Here is a 21,020-nt window from a genome sequence, read left to right on the forward strand (position 1 = left end):
AGAAACCAGCAGGAAAGAGGGAAGACAGTGAACCGTGGTAAACTAAGCCCTTAAAGGAAGCATTTTTCAGCACAGCACCGTATGGCACATTTTAATCGTGAGTACTGAGAGACGCTTGCGATTGGAGAATGGGACAACTCGCTCGAATCCTATTGGTCGCTGTATACCCTGGAGGCGTGGTCCACGCACGCGAATGCCATTTTTCGCCGGCTGAGTTTGTTCCAGTGGTGGATGATCCACTCGATAGAAGCATTATGGACGAACCAATAGGTACACCTGAGTAAAAGTAGGTTAACTGGACTGAAGAAAGTCACCAGAGTAATTATGTGACCAGCAGTCTGGGCATTACTTCAACATTGAAGCCATTCTGACTGGCACATGGATTATTTCTGAAACACCAGAACTGTTCTACAAATCTTGACAGGACACACTGGAACCGATCTAGCAGGGTAAATATTGAAGGTACTTTTCCAAATTTAAGCTTTCCTTACACTGATTTTCTTCAACACAAGAGGAAGAAAAGAAAGAAGGACTGAAAGAAAAAAGCAGCCTTGCGGAGCTCGATCAGATGCTTTCCTTCCAGTCACCTATTTCACGTGTGCCGTACCACCGTGAGCATCCGAGTTGCATCTTCTGCTCTCACCCAAACTTGATTGTGGCTGAGAAATGATTCAGTAGACGTCACTCATCTGCATAGGGAATAAAATTCAGCCAACCTGCAAGGCTTTATGCGCCCCGAAACCCTCTGCTTTTCCCCGTGCGATAGAAAGGACCTACTGATTGCTGCATATCCGAAACTACAAACATGGAAGGTATGGTATGCATGTGTTGTCAGACACAAATGTAGACTTACATCCAGATAGGAGACACATCTGGGCTGCGAACTGTTCAAGATGGATGCAGCGCCGCTGTGCGCAGGGATGCATGGCGGAGAGGCAGCGGGGCATCTTTAAATGCCCATCACCGCCGCGGATCCTGTGTCTTTTATGCCACAACGTTGTCATTTTGTCTTCCCACCCTTGCAGGAGTAGGATGTTACTAGCATCCGCGGTAGTGGTATGGGAATGGCTGAACGAGCACGGACGCTGGCGGCCCTACAGCCCCGCTGTCTGTCATCACATCGAGGCAGTCATCCGGAGCGACCCGCGGAGTGGTAGTCTTGTCCTCGGCCAGGTGGACTCTCGCCTCTCGCCGTACATCATCGATTTGCATTCCATGCACCAGTTCCGACAAGACACAGGTGAGGAGCAGGACTGGGGCAGAAGCTCCGGTGGAGGGTGTAGCGGTGGAGCCGGGCCTGAGGTGGAGGCCTTTCACTGCTCAGCACTGTTTATCTTTTCCCTTGGATGATTGTTCTCCACAATCTGATGCTTTGATGAGATTGCAAAGTGGCCTCTTGTTGCTGTAATTGTCTTGTGTGTTGACGTAAATGGCATTGTTTTTATTTTAAATTCCCACATATAGTCTCTCAGAGCTTCCACCTGCTCCAATGTTCTGGTTTGACATTACAGACATGGAGGTATGTTGTGCATCTGTGCTGGTGAAAGATGCCAGCACTGAAGTGAGTCATTCTGGTGGGTTATATGTGTGTGTCTGTGTGTTTGCATGTAGCACCAAGGCCACAATAGCAGCTGAAGTGTTTAGTCATACAGCGTTTCACTGTAAATACCGGAGAATATGAACACAAGAAGTCATCCTCCACAGCTTTATGAGCAGGGCAGCCGCAGACAAAGAAGGGAATGTTAGACACCCCGACATTGCCCTTCTCTCTCAGCACTGGCTGCCAAATGCCATTGTGTGGTTTGTTTTCCCAACCCAAAGCAGCCTGACATGGAGGTACCCCAATCTAAATGCAAGAGCAAGGGGAGGAGGAAAAGGGGGGAGAAGAGTGTAGAGGAATTTCAGGAGATTGAGGGCATGGAGAAAATGAAGCAGACTTTATGAAAGAGGCCCTGTTATTTAAAGTGCAGAAATATTTACTCATATAAGGTAGAATTTACAGTTCAGTTCTGTTTTGTTGCATATTTAGTGTATTTCAAACACTCACTGGAACGCTTTTACATAAAACTACAGACACAGAACAATGGAGTGTTTGTCATAGGAAGCTTAGACAGTTTGCAGGTTGATTTTGCTGGTGAGAGAAAACAAAGACTACAGAAATGTAAGATGTATTCTTTCACTTTCATCTTAAGCTCATCCATCTTCTAGAAACTACACTACTTATGGAGAAATAATTGATACATGGAGGCTTTACAGTACCAAGACTCTGTAGAGCTTCTCTAGACACCCAGGGAAAGCAAACACAGCCAGCTTTGGGTCAAATCAAGGCTGCCAGCCAATCACAATTCAGAACACCGTGTGCTGTTACCAGGGGCAACCTGTTTGCCCAAATTCTTTGCAAGCAAACACAGACACGTTGAATTGTTAGCGTGGTAGTCTACTTGTGCAGAGAAAATATTAGAGCTGTCGCTTACCTTCTCCTGTAACAACCCCTCATTACCTAAAGTCATGTAGCCGTTCAGCAGAGAGGAAGATGCTCAGTATGTGCTCCAAAGCCTTCTGTTTGCAGCCTTGTTGCAGACTGTACAAATGCACATTGGCATGCAGTAAAGCCAACAAAACACCACACCAAGCTGAAATATTCGTATGTGGATTATAGACCTTTTGCTTCTGTTATGACCCCCTACTTCAGGTACCCTTCGACCGGTACGACGCAGTTTCTACGACCCCACATCAGCACCAGGTCAGGGTTGGTTGTGGGAGTGGGAGAACGACGCCGGCAGTTGGACAGCGTACGACACGGAGGTGGGCATCGCCATCCAGGCAGCACGTGACCGTCAGCAGCCCTGGCTGGACCTGGCACCGCTGGGTTTCTGCTACCTCATTGACTTTGAAAGCATGACCCAAATCAATGGGCAGACGCAGCGCTGCCGACGCATCCAGCGCCGGTCTGACCTCGCTTACCCTCTGGTATCTGGGCCCCTACCCAAGTCCCATCACGCCTGGGGTCCCACGTCCATGCCCGCACATGGAGGACTTCTAGGCGTTGATGTATCTGGAGTAGGAATGGGGCTCAGGATGAGTAGCAGTGGGACTGGAAATGGGAGCGCCTACCCCAGCGGGGCGCTCCCCGCTTCAGCCATCACCTCTTTGGGACAACCCTGTGCCTGCCAGCAGTGTATGTTGGTGCTAAGTGTCAAAGCAGGCACCATGTCGACTGCTCACACTCTGGGCCGAAGACCACTGCAGACCAAGCCACCTAGTCCCAAACTAAGCAGTCATCCCATCCCAGGAGGGTCTTACTCGTTAACCCTCCCTCGACCTCCAGCCCTGTCGAGGTCACTTTCTCCCCACAGGACGTCCATAGTCGGGGCAACAGGTGGCCTCAGTATGGCTGGTATGGGAGGTGGAGGAGGTTTGAGTGCTAGTGGTATTGGAAATGCCAACCTTGGCTTTGGAGGAGGCTTCACCCACTCTCTTTCCCTTCTTGGGTCAGCCACTGCCGCCCTCTCCATTTCTTCCACTCGCCCCCCACCACCCCCTCTCCCACCTCCTCCACCACCTCCTCCCCCGCTCTCCGCCGCACCCTCGTCGGCCACCACCTCGCCACCTCACCCCTCCATCTCCTCCCTCTCCACTTCCTGTTCTGCCCTCACGGCGTCCGCACAAGGCCCCCCTCTCATCTCCACAGCTGCCTCCACGTGCACGCCCTCGCCTTCTGCCCGTGTCCTGGGTCCAGTGTCTTCATCTGGTGCTGCTGCCTGCACAGCCCCTCTGCCACCACGGTCTAGTCTGGCAGGGCTGAGCCGTCCCGCACTGCAGCGTATCGCCATGGCTCAGTCACGTGCCCTTATCGCCTCTGGGTGAGTAAAAAAAATCACTGTGTCAGCACCAGGTTTTAGCAGTAATTACCTTCATCGTGAACAAAGCATACTACTGTCCTCACCCATGAGAAAAAAAATGTCTTGGTCTACCTTTTACCTTTAATTTTTTTCAATTTTAGCTCTATAATTGGACATATCTTTTCAGATCACAGTCTTGTGATCTTCCACTCTATTACTAAAACAAACTGTGACATTCCTCTGAAGGCACGAGATGGAAATTTAGCATAACTTTCCAAGACATTTTATTCTCATCAGAATGCTCCTCTACCATTCCACCACCACGACAATAAATGAAACGACTCTTTGTCACATGTTTAGGAATGAGTTGCTTGTAGCCAGCATCTTTCAGCACTTTGTTTCTCTCTGATGGAACTTTGCTGCTTTTGTTCCGAAAACTGTTCCACAAACTTTCCTGACATAAACGTTCCGCAGCAGTGTGTAAAGCAGATGTATGTTGTACAGCAGCTCCAAAGATTACATTCAAGCACAAACAGAATATAAATAGATAACTATTTTCTTACTTAATAATAATAATACTGATTTGTGATATAGTAACAGAAGATATATTGCTTTAAATATTGCATTTGTCTGATGAAATGTACGTGGGGTTCCCATCCATGTCAGTTTAAAACCAAACAAAATAGGTGCTACTAACCAACAGCAAATGTAATTCTTTTTTAAATGTAATGCGTTTTTAAAAACATTTTTTTGTAAAAGTAAATAATCAAAGAAATTTGACTTTCGGTTTTCCCACAGCGAGGAAAGATGTGCAAAAAATACTCTTTGGAGTGTAGAGATTTAGCATATGTGACTGACAGTTCATGTAATGAATAAATTTGCTGAATAAAAATTTGACTTCTATCAAATATGTGGATTAATATTTAGCAAAGTTTACATTTTACGCGACAAATCACATTTTGAGTGCATTCTGATTGTGTCAATCAAATTAGTTGGGATGTCTATAAATCTTTGTTTACAGTGCTCTCCTTTCCTTCACTGGTAGCAGAAGAATATGTCTTGAAAAGGTGCTATTAAGTCCACTGTAATCTATGCAGAGTGATGTCCGTGCAGAGTTCGATGCTAGAAAACTGTTTTCACTTTCGTCTGTTGAGGGTGAAAGTAGATTGTAGAGTTTTTCATAAAGGAAGGGGTGTATGTGTAACAGTGAGACTTTTTCTCCACGTGATGTTTAGGTGTTAAATAATGAGCTGTGCAGGTTGCCAGCATCAGAGAAAAATGATGGAGGGAAGTCACAGTATCAATGTCTGGTAGCCAGAGGGCGCTGTGTAGTAAAATGTCTGTGGTCTGTGTTAGAAAGAGGTTCACTCAAGTTGAATGAATTAATTACACTTTCTAAACACAGTCGTCGTTTTTTGTTGTGCAGTTGGTTCAGTTTGTGGTGCATCAGCATCTGCTCATTCCAAGGTCTTCACTGTCATTAAGTCTCATGAGCGTACATTTGTCATACACCGATCAGCCACGACATTATGACCACTGACAGGCGACTTGAATAACATTGATCATACTGGTACTATGTGGTGTTCTGCTGGAAAACCTTGGATTTTGGTATCTGTGTTGAGACACCCAAATAAACTTTGTCCCAGAACAGCCACACTCACTCATGCAAATGGTAATCCTAAATGTCACTGGCCAACCCCCACAGGGAAATGCACCCCACCACATCACGAAAACAATCAGAAACATCTTGAGGAACATGACAGTCACCACCTTCCAAGACCACATTCTGAACAAGCATCAACAGGATGCAGTGAAACAAGTTTGATTCAAAAAGGCCCCACTGCACAGCCCAGAGTACCCAAAGGATCCACTGCCAGCGTCCTGGTCCAGACCCCATAGGACACCCTGAGAGGTCCTCTGGTCCAGGTCCAATGGTTCAGAGCATTTTAAGCACATAAAAGGGACCAACACAATAGTAGGCAGGGGTCATAATGTTATGCCTGATTGGTGTATGTTGAAATGCATGCAAAAGTCTCATAATAGTTAGCATACATGTAATCTGCTGTGCCTGTACTGTGATCACATATTACAATACGACAACATACTGAGAATCATTTTCATGTGACTGAATCCAACAGTGCCCCAGCTTAGTAACACAACATTTTGAATCCTCACATTAATTAAAAGCCCCTCCATAAAACACCAGTTTAACAACCGCTAAGCCTCAGATTAACACAAAATGCTGCAGGCATTTCATGTTTTGCCACAGTAATCTCTGTATTTTGAGTCAGGTGAGCTGTGTGACAGACTGGGCTTTACACACAGCAGGTGAGAGTATTCTTCAGTCCAACATATGGTTGCACCTGCTGCTGTGGTAAAACCACCAACGTCACATATCTGGAGTCTCTCTGATCCCATCTGCCTTGGATTCTTTGCTGCTTTATCCTGATGGTCATTTGTGGTACCGCATGAACACTGATGCACACACGGAAAAACCCTCTAAAGCTTATGAATCCAAAGTAAATGAGGGCAGTAAGCCTCGCTCACTTAAAAGAGAAGTAATTTAAAGATGATTTTAAAAAATGGGGTAAAGTTCAATTGGTGATAAGTTGTTATTTTCGTGTCCCAATGTTTCTGCTGCTGCTCCACTTTTCACTTGCTGTGATCGAAACTTCATTCACATTGCCACAAAATTCTGTAAAATTGTGGCATTAATTATCTCTAGAACAACAATAAAAGTGTGCTCGTTCATTTTCATGAAGAAATTTAAAAAAAAAACAACTTTAAATTGTAGTTCTCTATTGTTCAAAGTTCCCGGTGTTATTCAATCACTGCTGGACTCTGTAGTCTACAGTTAAATTTAAACATTCTTTGCACAGTTTTGTCTCCTTCCTCTGTCAATGAGAGTAATTACACAAACACTGCTAATACATGCTTTTGAAACATGCCTCGCTGTTGATGCCTTTCTTTGTAGAACTGTAATCCTCCCTCTGAATACCAAATTTCCCTTGAAGATGGCTCAGGACTTTTTGTCAGACTTAATCCTAGTTGCGGTGCCGTGGTTCATTTCTATCACCACAGTTGCTCTCCTCTTCAGCTCTGGGAAATACAGATAGATTTAGCTAGCACTAAGGCTAAAGGCCAGTTAATGCTTTCTGGATCCACGCACGCATGCCCAAGGGAACACATGACCTAATTGTTGTCATCCACGCAAATCCAAACAAACTAATGGTGTTCGAAACAAATTCTTGTTGAGTATGAATACAGAGTAGATTCTCAGCCATCCACACCCTTATAATCCATCATTAAAAGAGTTGTAATTGAAGTCGTTGCTGCAGGACTCTGCTTTCATTTGTGTTTCATCAGCGGAGCCCCAAACACAGTGGAAAGTTCTACATTTTTCAGAAGTCTATGCTGTGTGTGCTTACTGTCCTCAGCAGACCTTGAGAATATTCAGTGACACAGTGCTGCAGCTCAGAAGTAGCTGCTTTATCCTGTAAAAATTGTCTGGTGTGTTTTTTGTGTTTGACATGAGTGGCAATGGGACTGTCTGTGCAGCCCAATGTGGATCTCTTGTTGTAGAATCAGAACCATGTCTCCAGGTCACTAAGCCCACATTGGTCTGAGCACATTGACGTTTTATCTGGAGCACCAGAAACTTTTCTTGGATGCTTCCAAGTTTGTTTGTTTTTTGCCGCAGTAGTCTCCTGTAGCCTCCTCTGTCTCCATCTTTTCATTTGCGTCCCTCATCAGCTCTGGAATACCAATCATTGCTAGTTGATGTGAAGCATTGCACCAGCACCAGAGAGTCACCACAGACACCAGATTTTATACAGCGAGATTTTCCCACACATAATCAACACTGTGTGAATTTGATTGTCTTGAATGTAACAAGCATTCTGTACGTACACTGCCGTTCAAAAGTTTGGGGTCACCGAGACAATTTCATGTTTTCCATGAAAACTCACTTTTATTCGTGTGCTAACATAATTGCACAACAGTTTTCTAATCATCAGTTAGCCTTTCAACACCATTAGCTAACAGTATGCTTGACATTAAGACTGAATGAAACTAAAAAGATGGTTCTGTTCCATGAAAGGTCCTCAGCTAGTGAAACAACATAGTGATACTTTTAGATCTGGACTTTTGTACAAATTAAACAAATGAGATAAATACCATGTTGAGATGTTCTAAAACTGCTACATTTAGCTAGGCTAGCTGTTTCCCCTTTGTCATTATGCTAGATTGAGCTAGCTGGCTGCTTTAGATACATTATGTCAACACATGAAACCAATGTTAGTATTTGATCTAACTCCTACCAAAAATACAAATATACACTACCATTCACAAAATGTGGTTGTCAATTTAGTGTCTTCCATGAAAACTCCCACTTTTATTCATGTGCTAACGTAATTGCACAAGGGTTTTCTAATCATCAATGAGCCTTTCAACACCATTAGCTAACACAATGTAGCATTAGAACACAGGAGTGATGGTTGCTGGAAATGTTCCTCTGTACCCCTATGGAGATATTCCATTAAAAATCACCCATTTCCAGCAAGAAAAGTTATTTATCACATTAACGGTGTCTAGACTGTATTTCTGATTCACTTAATGTTATCATCATTGGAAAAAAAAAACTGCTTTTTTTTTAAAAGACAAGGCCATTTCTAAGTGACTTTCAATCTTAAAACAGCAATGTATTAACGTTGTGCACTCTAACTTTAACTTCAGTATTGTATTTGGCCACTCAGGCTCAGCAGAATAATCTTTTAACACACCTCAGATATTTGATCACCATATAAAGTTGAACATTTTAGCAAACAGCTGGAGATTTACAGAACCAAGAGATGTGATACCATGGTATTTAACTGTTTCCTTTTTTCTCTGTTTTGGTCTACACCAACTCAATGGAACCCTTCAACACTTTTTGCTAACTGAGCAGGTTCAGGGTGTTTTTAGTGGGAGCTTTTGCCAAGAGAACATTGAATTTGAGCCACAATATTAAAATTAGCATGATATAAAATTAAAACAGTGAGCTGAAAGACCTTCAATTATCTGCTGAGTTGAAGAGATAGCAGCTGAATGATAATTTTCTGAGGGTTCATTACTACAGTTCAGTGGCGTACACATAGCCATTCGTTGTTTCACATCCCTTTGCTGAAATTATTACTACACATCTCAGCTATTAATAGAACAACTCTGTTGGAAAAACTTACATAAATGCAGTGTTTTGTGTTGTAATAAAGTGCAATAAATGTGTTGAACAAAACACTTCATTTGAACGTTTTTTTTCACATTTCTGTACAGAATGTGATCGAAGGTTATCTATAAGAAGCACAAAAAGCAGATGTAGTACGTGACACATGTATAGTTATGTAACTTAAAAAATAGAATGCTGTCAGTACAACATGATTAACAAACAAAAGAAGGCAAAAAAAAATCTAAGATGGCAACATGAGGATGTGAGCCGTGTAGATGGTCAAATATTTGTTTTTGATTGTAATGTTGATTTTGAGTCACTGGGCTGTCAATTATTCTGAAAAGACTGACGCAAAAATTGTAGCAGATTGTAATTGTAGTCAATGATAGGGAAACGCAATGGCATCATCGATATTGTCAGTAACAGCCACTAAAGGCTGAAGAACCAAATATCAGCACAATGTTTCTACTTCCTTTGTAATCCTTGCGTCCAAACGGCACGAAACACAGTACAACAATTACAACTTTCACAACTGAAAGCAGTTCCTTCAGGATTTTCTCAATTCTTCTCTTGTAAATAACCAAAATATTGTTTTTCTTTTTCTGCTTTGGTAGTTGGCAGACAATTGTGCAAAATTGCATACTTTTTATTTTTGATTTTATGTGCACTACCGCTCAAAAGTTTGGGGTCACCCAGACAATTTCATGTTTTCCATGAGAACTCGCACTTTTATTCATGTGCTAACATAACTGCACAACATAGTTGTTAGCGAGCTCATTGTCAGCAGTTTTTCTTGCTGAGAGAGTTTGTGAAATCAGTGAAATGGAGCAGATGGTTTTTAAGTGAAGCGTAACTTCCAAGGCAGCGTCACAGATTATCACAGTCACCAGAGCTGTCTTTGGTCCGCACACCTGTTGTGGTCCTCTTGTTGCACAGTGTGTGATTTTCTTCACAAAACTTCAGGTAAGCTATATGTGCTTGATCGGAGGTTTTGCTTTTGCTCCAAGGGTTTATCTTTTGCTTTGCAATTGATTCAAGGTGTGAGCTTGCATCTGTGAAGTGTGTAAGTGTTGCCCGGTGCGGCAGCTTGAGCGCTTCTTCCTTCCAGATGGAAGCTGCTCTAATACCACCAGCTTAACTGGGATCACAAAAACCTGACTGACAGACCTTTTCTCTTCTTGTTTCCCAGCCTTTCTTTTCGTTTCTCCCACCTGCATATTTTGTGGCCTTAGTCACGTAAAGGACACGCACAGAGGGAGATAATGCTACAACGAGGGCACTTTGTTTGTTGGTAAACAAACAGATATAGTATAGACTAAGTACAGTGTAATCTGATTGACCAGTACAAGAACTGGACATTACAGTCAGTCTTAATGTTCCATGTCATTGTTACATCATTTGTTTAAAGAGGGGAAACTGCTGTTGACCAATAATAGCACAGGTAAACAAAAGTTTCTCAACTTGCTATTGGCATGATAGAAAGTTTAAAAAGTCTTTTTTTTTTTTTTTTAGGTAATTAGCTGTAAGATAACCTATCACAGTGTAAAATATGAAACCTCCAGGCAAATTTTGGCTTCTTTCTTGCAAAAATGTAACAACTGTCATTTATTCGTTTAAGATAAGCAAATTTAACTGATGAAACTTCTCAATGAATTGATCTAACACAGAGCTGCACAGTGGATCGGTGGTTAGCACTTTCACCTTGCAGCTAGAAGATTCCCGGTTCGTGTCCCGGCCTTCCCAGGGTCTTTCTGCATGGAGTTTGCATGTTCTCCCTGTGCATGCGTGGGATTTCTCTGGGTTCTCTGGCTTCCTCCCACAGTCCAAAAACATGCTGAAGGTTAACTTGTGATTCTAAATTGTCCGTAGGTGTGAATGTGAGTGTCATCATTTGTCTCTAAATGTAGCCCTGTGACAGACTGGTGACCTGTCCAAGGTGTCCCCTGCCATCAGTCTAAGTCAGCTGGGATAGACTCCAGCCCCTCGTGACCCTACAGAGGATTAAGCGGTGTATAGATAATGGATGGATGGATAAGTGTAACATAACCTAACACAGTGTAGAATTTTGGCTTCTTTTCTGCAGAAATGTAACAACTGTCATATATTCATTTAAGATGAGCTAATAAACAGCAGAAACATTTCCATAAATTGATCTAACTCAAATGTTTGGCTTCCTTTTAGCTGTAGAATACCCTTACCCTACAGCACTCTTAAAACAGTCTAGTTTGAAAAAACAACCCACAGTCTGGTAGTCTTACCTGTTTAAAGCTTAGAGACATAGATGGTTCAAAACACCTGGAACTTTTTATTGAGACATTTCGTAAACAAAGATCCGTTAGGAAAAACAATGCACAGAAAAAAGCCAGCTGCATAAGGTAGCAGTGTTACCATGAAGAACAAATGAAAAATAAATAATAGTTATTAGTGTAATGATAGAAAAGCAGGTTGGAACCGGCTGGAATTCAACAAAACAATAGAAGAGTTCATTTACAAAAACAGGCAACTCCGTTTTATAAATTTCCAGAAAACTCATTTTTTAATTGTTTACTTGAGATAATAATAATAATAACACTAATAATTAGTTTTTTCTCTATTTTGTCATGCATTTTTCTTCTGAGTCAAATCCACTCAACTTCAGTTTGATTGATATTATCTCAAGTAAACAGTAAAAAAAGTTTTATGAAAATTTATCAAAACGGAGCTATCTGTTTTTGCAAATCAACTCTTCAATAGAGAAGATGTAATGAAGTTAGAGAAAAAGAAGAGCATATCCAATGCACTCATGAGCAAAATGAAAGTATGAGAAAGGGCAACAGATGGACTATTTCAAAAACAAACCGGCTCACTAAATAGATCAATGTTTAGTGCTGTTTTTTAATGAATATCTCAAAAGTACGTTCAGACTTCTGCTAGATCGTCAAGTAAAGGAAAATCAATTATCTACACTGCTCTTTAAAAGTTTGTAGTCACTTAGATTGACTGCTTTTATTATTTTTGAAAGAAAAACAGCTCTTTTCAATGAAGATAGCATTAAATGAATCAGAAATCCAGTCTAGACATTGTTGATGTGGTAAATGATTATTCTAGCTGGAAATTTTAATGGAATATCTCCATAGGGGTACAGAGGAACATTTCCAGCAACCATCACTCCTGTGTTCTAATGCTACATTGTGTTAGCTAATGGTGTTGAAAGGCTAATTGATGATTAGAAAACCCTTGTGCAATTATGCTAACATGAATAGAAGTGTGAGTTTCATAGAAGATATGAAGTTGTCTCAGTGACCCCAAACCTTTGAACAGTAGTGTAAATAATCGACACTTGATGTAATATTTAACAACTCATTGATGAATGGCAGTAGTTCCAGTTGGTGCTGCATACTGTCATGTCCGTCACGTATGTCAGCCTTATGGCAGCGTGACGTGTTTACTTACAGGTAATCCGTCCCGTGGTGACTCTTTGGCCTACAACCAGAGTTTAGTCAACAGATGGAAACAGGTGGATTAGCCCTATAAAAGAGGGAGGAGAGCTGACAGCAGCTCACAAGCAGAGAGATACAGGGACAGAGACGCTGAACTTCAGGATCGATACGAGACAGAAAAAAAAGAGGAATTAAGTAGGAAGATAAACATTGGAATATTTGTGCTCTCTGGTGTTGCCCAGCAAGAACAATGACCATTATCAAAACTGGCAGACCGTAAGTACACACTTCTAGACGTTTGTAGTGGTATCATCACTGCTCTTGTGAGATTGCTTGGATTCTTCAGCTGTTAAGGAGCAAAAGATTCTTAAGACAGCTGTGGTTGAAAATACTGCGGCATTTCATCAAAAGAAAAATGCCTTAAACATCTATGTCTACAAATGTACTTTTTATTAAATCACTAAAATTAAAATACATTGTGCTGTAAGCTTTTACAGCTGTTTATGCTGGACAGGAGTTTCCTTGTTTTAAGTTGAAAATACTTGCATTGTTTTAGCTCCTCCAAGTGTCTAGTGGTGCTAACATTCCTGACCTTAAGCCTCACATGGCACCAAACTGTATCTGGCAATTATAGGGCAGTATGTCAAGTCGTGATGAGCGATGTCTTGTTTGTTTCTCCTCATGACTCGACAAAAGCTCCTTAACCTGATGGCACAAACCGAAGTAGAAACTAGCATATGCTGCCAACAGCTGCGTGTAACTCTGCCTGCTGGCAGATGACTCGTCTCATTTTGACGGCTTCAGACCGGGCGGGGGTGACCTGGTCAGTGGTGTGTGGACCTACAGTGTGTCAGCACTTTGCAGGTTAATACAAGCTAGTTTTTTTTTGTGTGTGTGTGTGTGTGTTTCAGAGTGCCAACAGTTCCAGTGAAGAACCTGAATGGATCTAGCCCTGTACACCCTGCACTGGCAGGTAGGGAAAAGTCTGAAGGAGTTAAATCAATCAGAAATATTTCAAAAAGAATATTATGTGTAAAATTTAGAAACATTGAGGCATGTAAAGTTGGTTCTTTGGTAGAAATAAACAGCTAATGGCCTCATATTTAACTTGTATTTCAGTGAATCAACTCATAAAAATATGCTCATAAACAATTAGTCAATGTAATAAATTCTCCCTCTGCTGGCTGTACTCAGGAATTACAGGCATCCTGATGAGTGCAGCAGGACTTCCTGTCTGCCTGACCCGCCCTCCCAAGCTGGTGCTTCATCCTCCACCTGTCAGCAAGAGTGACATCAAACCTGTCCCCGGGCTAGGCCACTGCTGTCGCAAGACCACAAAGAAGCAGGCACGCAAAGGTGGGTTTGAGAATGGCGCCGTATAAGCGTGCTCAAAGTCACTCCGTCACATGTGCTTATGCATGAAAGAATGACTAAACTTTGTGTTTCCATTTCTAAGGCAAGACCCCTGAGGAAGTGGTGAAGCGATACCTCCAGAAAGTCCGCAATCCTCCAGAGGAGGTGAGTTCTTCTTTGCACAGATTAGTATCGGAAGCAAGTAGTGTGTGAAAAGTCTTTTTTCAGATTAGTTTGTTCACTTGGTGTCACTGAAACAGAGACGAGCTTTCAGCAGTATCTTTTACAAAATACGACAACAAAACGGAAAAATAATATTTAAAGATTAAAGAAAGCAGAGATCATCATGTCTGTGTCTCTAATTTTAACTGAATGTTTTCAGTCGACTTAAGAAGGATAGCTTAAATAGGTTTGTATCCCCACTGAAACAACAAAGTAGCAACTTTAGCTTGAAAATAGCAGTTTAGTAAAAGTCTCTCATAAATACGCTTTTTCCCTGAGATTCTACAACATTTCCTGGCCTTCATCAACAAATTTAGTTTGCCCAGTTAGCACTGAAATGGTTTCATTATTGCTTAGCATCCATATTAAATGTGGCAGGTGGTTGAACTCTGTCAGAGGACGAAGGCAATGAGATGTGGCAAAAAGCCTTGATGACAAAAAAAAGTAATCAGACTTTTGTATCTTCTATGAGATATACGACGCTGGATGAACTGTAGAATTTTGTTAAAAGCACTCAAAAATTTCATCCAAATCTGTTAGTCTGTTTTTGAGTAATGTTGCTAACAGACAAACAGACAGACAGACAAACCAACGCCGATTGTCACATAACTCCGCTGCGTTCCTTAGCAGAGATACAATCTGTCTGACACAGATTGTTCTTTTCCTCTCTTGTCAGGACTGCACCATCTGCATGGAGGCCCTGGCTGGACCATCAGGCTATAAGGGCCCCGGCGTGGGTGGCATCTCCCGCGCTGAGTCGGTGGGTCGCTTGGCACAGTGTGGCCACCAGTACCACCTCCAGTGCCTCGTTGCTATGTACAACAACGGCAACAAGGATGGCAGCCTGCAGTGTCCCACCTGCAAGACCATCTATGGGGTCAAGACTGGCAATCAGCCTCCTGGCAAGATGGAGTACCACGTCATCCCCCACTCACTGCCCGGCCATCCTGACTGCAAAACCATCCGCATCATATACAACATCCCTCCTGGCATCCAGGTGCAGTCAGACATTCTGTGAAATGTACTGATACAAGAAGCGTTAATGTCCCTTCCTTAATTTTAGGATGAAGTAACAAGTTGTGCTCTTGTTCCCCAGGGCCCAGAGCACCCAAATCCAGGCAAGCCCTTCACTGCTCGAGGGTTCCCCAGACACTGCTACCTCCCCGACAGTGAGAAGGGGCGCAAGGTAGATGACAAAATATTTCTTCTTTCTCATTGTGCAAGTAGCGTGACGATCATGCAGTGACATCCTTCTTTATCTTCACCCCTTTGTTCAGGTTCTGAGGCTGCTTCTCGTAGCGTGGGATCGCAGACTCATTTTCTCCGTGGGCACTTCTAGCACTACCGGCGAGTCTGACACAGTGATCTGGAACGAGGTGCACCACAAAACTGAGTTTGGCTCCAACCTTACGGGCCACGGGTATCCCGATCCCGGTCACTTGGACAATGTTCTGGAGGAGCTGAAAGCTCAGGGCATCACTGAGGAGGAGTGTCTACCCAGAGACTGAACACAGAGAAAAGCGGTCTGTAAACGAGTGATTCACAGCTGGACAGGCAAATTGTTTTATCTGAAGGCATGAACTGAGGTAACTCGCACACCAGAGATGGAGAACAGCTTCGAAATGAGAAACTTTACATAAATAGTTTCAACAGGATTTCTCTTCTGACTGCATGAGTCAGTTTCGATATGTGGGGGATCATTTTCTTTCTTGATGCAGTAACAGTGTTGAGGTTGCAGATGTTATTCAGTGAGAACACTGTGCACATACAAGTCATTGTAAGTTAAAAAAAAAGCGGTCATTTATACTGTGAGACACCATATCAAGAATGTAACAAAGTGATTTATTTCTGAATAGAAAAAGTGTTTGTCACTCCTGCTGCTACGTGGAACTGAAAGGAAGTTAAACCGAGGAAATGAAGAGTTTTTTTTTTTAAATCCACATGCAGATAAATCTTTCAAGTGTGTAACTGGATATCTGAGCATGGATATTTCCTGACCTCTAGTGGTACTTTTTGAGAACTACATTCCTTCTTAGGTTTGATTTTTAAATAGTATTCTTGTATATTGATTCGATTTATTTATGTTTTTATACATTTTTTTTCTTTTATTGTGCATTGTTTTTGGAGTTAAGCTTGACAGAAAGAGACATGGGTTGAAGTTTAAATCAGCTTCTGGTGTGCGAGAGTTTGCCCAACACTTTATATACCATTTACCAGCACCTTTCTTTAAAACAATCATTTTTAGTATTTTGTATTTGATAAGCTCACAAACTGACATTCCTTCATTGTTTGGCCCTCAAAGCGGGGGCACATTTAATAGCTTTCTATGTCTTCTTGTATCTGCGTTAATCTTAAAGACTGATAAAGGAAAACCTACTATGGAGGAGTAAATTCCCAAACAGCTAGCACTGGACATCCTGCCGAGGTTCAGATCTGCACAGCGGTTTCCACTTAGTATCAAAAGGGAACAGAGAAGCTTGTATTTATTGTATGTTTGTGTAGGACACACACACCAGCCTCAAATTCCCTAATTACACTACAGGAAGTGGTCATCAGCTGTTTTTTGGTCATGTTTAGTTTTTCCCATGAGCAGGTGCAAAAGACTATCTTGATGTGGATCCAGCTTTGGTCAAAGTGGTCCAGTCATTCAGTCCACTGTGGACCGATTTATTATGAGATATGCTAGAGGAGATAACCAACTGTTGACATACTAGTGTAAGCCAACAGTGAAAGCATTTATACTTTATGATACTTTATGTGTGCACTGTACCGTATGTATCTGTTTTATGTGCACAAATTTGCATTAAATGTTTTTCTAAGATTCAAAGAGAGAACTAAACCCTACTGTGGTTTTTATTTTATAAAGTGCTCATTTGTCTAAGTCCGCAAATAAACGTAAGATCATGTAACTTCAGATAAGCAGAGTGTGATAAATACTGGAGAATAATGAATGCTGAAACAGTTGCACAAGTAGATCAGGTTCAACAACTGGATCTGCAGTGTCTTTGTTAGATTTGCTAGTACTGAACCAACTACGGTTTTAGGATGAAACGCAAAGGTTTTGTGGCCTCATGTTTACACAGAAATGGCGTTTTAGATTAACTTATACATAAACTTTTGAGTACAACCTTCAGAGTGGAATTCTTCTCAAATGCAGCAGCTGCCATTGCCGTGTGAACCAGTAGCCTGCATGGTGGCAAAGCCTGTTAGTTTGCTTATTCCTTCAGCTTTTCATTCGTAAGAGCTCTCTGCTATTTCATCTTTCATAAGATCATGTAAACCCGTGATCAGTACATCACATATCACTATGAAAAACCAAAAAATTAAAGTCTAAAAGTCAAACTGTAATTTAAAATTTATGCAAAAGTCTTCATATTTTTATTTTAGTCCCAGAAAGAAGGAAGAAAAGATTACCTTCATCATTGACGGAGGTTTCCCAAGGACATGAAGTGAAATTAAATGAATATTTGAAATTTTAGAACACAGATTATAGCATTGTAATGAAGTTATTAACAACTCTGACCCTTTCATTGCAATGCAGTGCTCTGCTGGGAAACACTGCATCGCAAGTGGAATATAAGTGAATGTTACTTTGACACATAACACTCCCTTAAACATTGTTCTGATAGGGACGACACTTTCCAACACCTGTGACCTTCCCAAGTAGGGAAATTGCAATTGCAGCTGCGAATTCTGCTCAGGAATGTCTAAATGAACACAATAAAGAGGCCAAGCAGTTGACCTGGCTTCCAAACTCTCCAGATCACATTCTGATTAAGCATCTGTAGGCGTGCCGAAAAACATCTGGATCCATGGAGATACCACGCCACAACCAACAGGACCCAAAAGATCTGCTGCCAACGTCTTGGTAGCTTCAGTAACCCAACAGGAAAGAGCTGTTCTGGTGGCACATGGAGACCAACAAAAGGTTAAGCAGGAGGTTTAAGGTTAAGATTGAACAGTATACGTTTGCAATACAAAAACATGTGGCGATAAAGCACACTGGAGCTATGTTGGTGAAAAATGACAGATCAAATTTTTTTCTTCTCCGATATATATATATCCTGTTTTCTGTAGCTGTAACCATCTTATCAACTTTACCCAGTTCATTATCTTCAATCAAGATTTATTTCCCGTTGCTGAGGGTGGAATTACTGTTGTGGAATTGACCATGCAAGCTCTTACTAATTAGGACGATAATACATCTTAATCCTTCAACTGCTTAGATCTATTTAAACGTGTTGTCTAAATAGGAGTTTTCCAGTATGCAAAAGATAAAATTGGGAATCTATAAACCACTTTTTAAAAACTGATCCAGGTATGTTTTACTCTACGATTCGATTTTTCCAGGTAGATACATTTTGTAGATCACTCACAGGAGTAACTTCTGCCTCGAGACATGCGTAGTGCTTGAGCAGTTTATTGGTAGATTAGTCTGCTGCCTGGATTAGCGATGTCCACTGTCACAAATGAAAAATATAGAGACGTAACTGAAGAAGAAAAATCCAAGCAAGAGGATTCACTTGAGAAAGACAAGGGTTGGCAGGAGACCAAAATCAAAGAAGCAATTAAACTGCTCAGAATCAGAGTCAGATTTAATGGCCAAATATGTACACAACATAGAAGGAATTTGGTTTCAGCTGTCAGTGTCACTCTAGATTTAATGACTGCAAAGTACAACTGGATCAACAGCTCATGTGTTGCAGGAAATATATCCTCCGCTGAGCCTTTTTCAGGATGGAGCAGATGTTCATCTCCCACTTCAGGTCCTGAGAGATTGTAGTCCCTAGGAGCTTGACGGACTCCACAGCTGACACAGTTCTTGTTGCTGATGGTCAGGAGGAGCAGTGAAGTCTTTAGCATGTTCCGCTTCAGGTTGTTCTGGCTGCATCAAAACACCAGCCGCTCAACCTCCTGCTGATATGCAGACTCATCCCCATCCTGAATCAGGCTGATGATTGTTGTGTCATTTGCAAACTTCAGGAGTTTAACTGCGGGGTGCTTGGAGGTGCATTCATTGGTGTAGAAGAAGAAGAGTAGTGGAGACAGCACATTGGGGGGCAGCAGTGCTGACAGTCCAGGTTGTTGAGGTGATTGTTGAATATAGAGGGGACTTCGCTGTTGAAGATCCTGGTGAAGATTGGTGCCAGCTGGTCAGCACAGGCTTTAAGACAGGAGGGTCTGGGCCTAGTGCTTTCCTGGTTTTCTGCCTCTTGAAGAGTCAGCTCACTTCCTCTTGAATGTGGCAAGGATGGGCAGTTAGAGGTGCAGCTTGAGGTGTGATGGGGGCTGCTGGTGTGGTTGTGATGTTGATGAGAGATGGGCTATGGATGTGCCCCTTTCAAATGTACAGTAGAAGATACTGAGGTTGTTGGCTAGGTCTTTGTTTGCCTCAGCAGGGAGGGAGGGTCTCCTGTAGTTGGCGATGTCTCGTAGATCTCTCCACAGTGCTGGGTCGTGAGTTGAGAACCAGTTCTTCAGCATCTCAGTAGCTCTTAGTCACTCTGGTATTTGTTTCTGACCTGTTGTGACATCAAAAATAATAATCAGTCAAAGATACCAAAGAAGACTTGTTTTGCAGATTCAAGGACTGTCTGAATCTTCACGGTTAATAATTTTGTGGCCGCCAGAGGGGCGTCAGTCAGAACACAATACAAGATGTTCCCTTTTTCTCACTTCATTCAGTAGCAATCACTCTTGAACATCTACGTGTGGTTCTATAACAGGAAACAAATAGTAAAGCAAACAATAAGTATATAAAACTACAGAAACATGTAACAACTATCATAATAAAAATACACACAAGAAAATATCCAACCTACCAGTAGAATGCACGCACTCAGAGAAAATGACAAGCAACACCAAATACGTCTGTGCAGTCCCAGCAAACACTCTCCTCTGGTCCCTCCACAAACAAGGTTCTCCTCTGCAGAGCAGCAGAGTGTAGTGGCCTCTGATTGGCCAATGTCTCAATTGCCTGTTTGAAGGCCCTTTCCAGCTGTCCTTCATCACAAGACTAATCAAACTTCTTTGCACACCTCTAGAAACCTTTCAGGAACATTTCTGTCACTTCTTTAACAACAGAGATTAACATTTGTCAGAAGCTTCCAATTTGCAGTATGACAATGCACCAGCCACGTCTCACCTTCTAGTGAGAAGCATTGAGGATCTAATCCAATCTAGCAACCAGTGGCACTAATGAAGTAAGAACACATTACTTAAATATTTCTGAAATTTTCAGGTGACAGAAGTAAAATGCAGAGTCAAAGCAGGAAGCAAACTGCTGCAGAGAAAGTGTCATTTTGAATTTTACTGTCTTTGCATTTGTGTAAAAGATTTTAGTGCACAAATGCTCTTGAGAGAAATATGAGAGCATAGAAAGAGGTAGAAAAAAAGGAGCAACAGCCGGGGGGGGCAATGCTCATTAAATTGTGGATTAAGGTGCCTGAGAAGAGGGGGAGAACTTGCAGAGACCTGAATGGGGGAGGGTATATCTGGTCAAAGAAACCCCTCCTCCAGGGATCCATTGTCTGCCACAAACAGCTAGGAAAAGACAGCAGATTACAGCAGGCAGCATGCTGTTTGTACTACAGCCTACAGTTAATACAGCATGTTACCATTTTGTCTGATTTCTCCTTGTGTTGCTTCCTCTTAAAGTGCCTCACATTTTTTCAGTGAAAAGCTTTTCCTTGCTTTCTAGGTCAAACTGCAGACCAGAAGTGTTTACTTATTTTCTGCATCATACCAGAAAAAAGCAAATCCTCCTTCTCCCCATCTCAAAATGACTTCTCTATTATTAAAAGCTTTTAAATGGAGCAGTATGTTGGCTGACTACCAAACCCATTGCCTTGTTGCCAGGGAAACGCATACCCGTGGTCCCAGCTCTCTTTTTTCCTCCTCTCTAGAGGCTCATATTTCAAAACTGTCAGCAATCCGGTGCGCTCACACTGCTGCCTTTCAACTAAAAGCTTTTTGTGCTTC

At 42.0% G+C, this 21,020-nt stretch overlaps 1 protein-coding gene and 1 long non-coding RNA gene across 3 annotated transcripts; one reads left to right on the forward strand and one right to left on the reverse strand.

The window, feature by feature from the left end:
* The first annotated feature begins 91 nt into the window (after nucleotides 1–91).
* On the forward strand, nucleotides 92–16,878 carry dtx4a (deltex 4, E3 ubiquitin ligase a). Of its 2 annotated transcripts, XM_022214124.2 has the most exons (9): nucleotides 92–812; nucleotides 1,026–1,240; nucleotides 2,693–3,863; nucleotides 13,376–13,437; nucleotides 13,659–13,820; nucleotides 13,921–13,982; nucleotides 14,716–15,036; nucleotides 15,136–15,225; nucleotides 15,317–16,878. In XM_022214124.2, the coding sequence occupies exons 2-9, from the start codon at nucleotides 1,033–1,035 to the stop codon at nucleotides 15,545–15,547; spliced, it is 2,307 nt and encodes a 768-aa protein (XP_022069816.2). In that variant the 5' UTR covers nucleotides 92–812; nucleotides 1,026–1,032; the 3' UTR covers nucleotides 15,548–16,878. The 2 variants fall into 2 exon arrangements, with proteins under 2 accessions (XP_022069816.2, XP_022069815.2); XM_022214123.2 differs by lacking the exon at nucleotides 92–812 and having other exon boundaries at nucleotides 839–1,240.
* A 1,738-nt stretch (nucleotides 16,879–18,616) lies between these two features.
* On the reverse strand, nucleotides 18,617–20,903 carry LOC127532299 (uncharacterized). The gene is made up of 2 exons (XR_007939670.1): nucleotides 19,862–20,903; nucleotides 18,617–19,561 (listed from the first exon to the last, which is right to left on the reverse strand). It is a non-coding gene; the product is annotated as an uncharacterized LOC127532299 (long non-coding RNA).
* Between the last annotated feature and the right edge of the window lie 117 nt (nucleotides 20,904–21,020).

Source organism: Acanthochromis polyacanthus, chromosome 23 (assembly GCF_021347895.1).
Source record: "Acanthochromis polyacanthus isolate Apoly-LR-REF ecotype Palm Island chromosome 23, KAUST_Apoly_ChrSc, whole genome shotgun sequence".
In the NCBI taxonomy this organism is placed as follows: domain Eukaryota; kingdom Metazoa; phylum Chordata; class Actinopteri; family Pomacentridae; genus Acanthochromis; species Acanthochromis polyacanthus.

What these genes read in the sequence shown, in the direction of transcription:
- dtx4a (XM_022214123.2), top strand. Translation starts at nt 898, where the DNA reads ATGCAGCGCCGCTGTGCGCAGGGATGCATGGCGGAGAGGCAGCGGGGC. An exon ending in CCAGTTCCGACAAGACACAG is followed by an intron (nt 1,241 to 2,692) that starts GTGAGGAGCAGG and finishes CCCCTACTTCAG; the next exon opens with GTACCCTTCGACCGGTACGA. An exon ending in TGTACACCCTGCACTGGCAG is followed by an intron (nt 13,438 to 13,658) that starts GTAGGGAAAAGT and finishes GGCTGTACTCAG; the next exon opens with GAATTACAGGCATCCTGATG.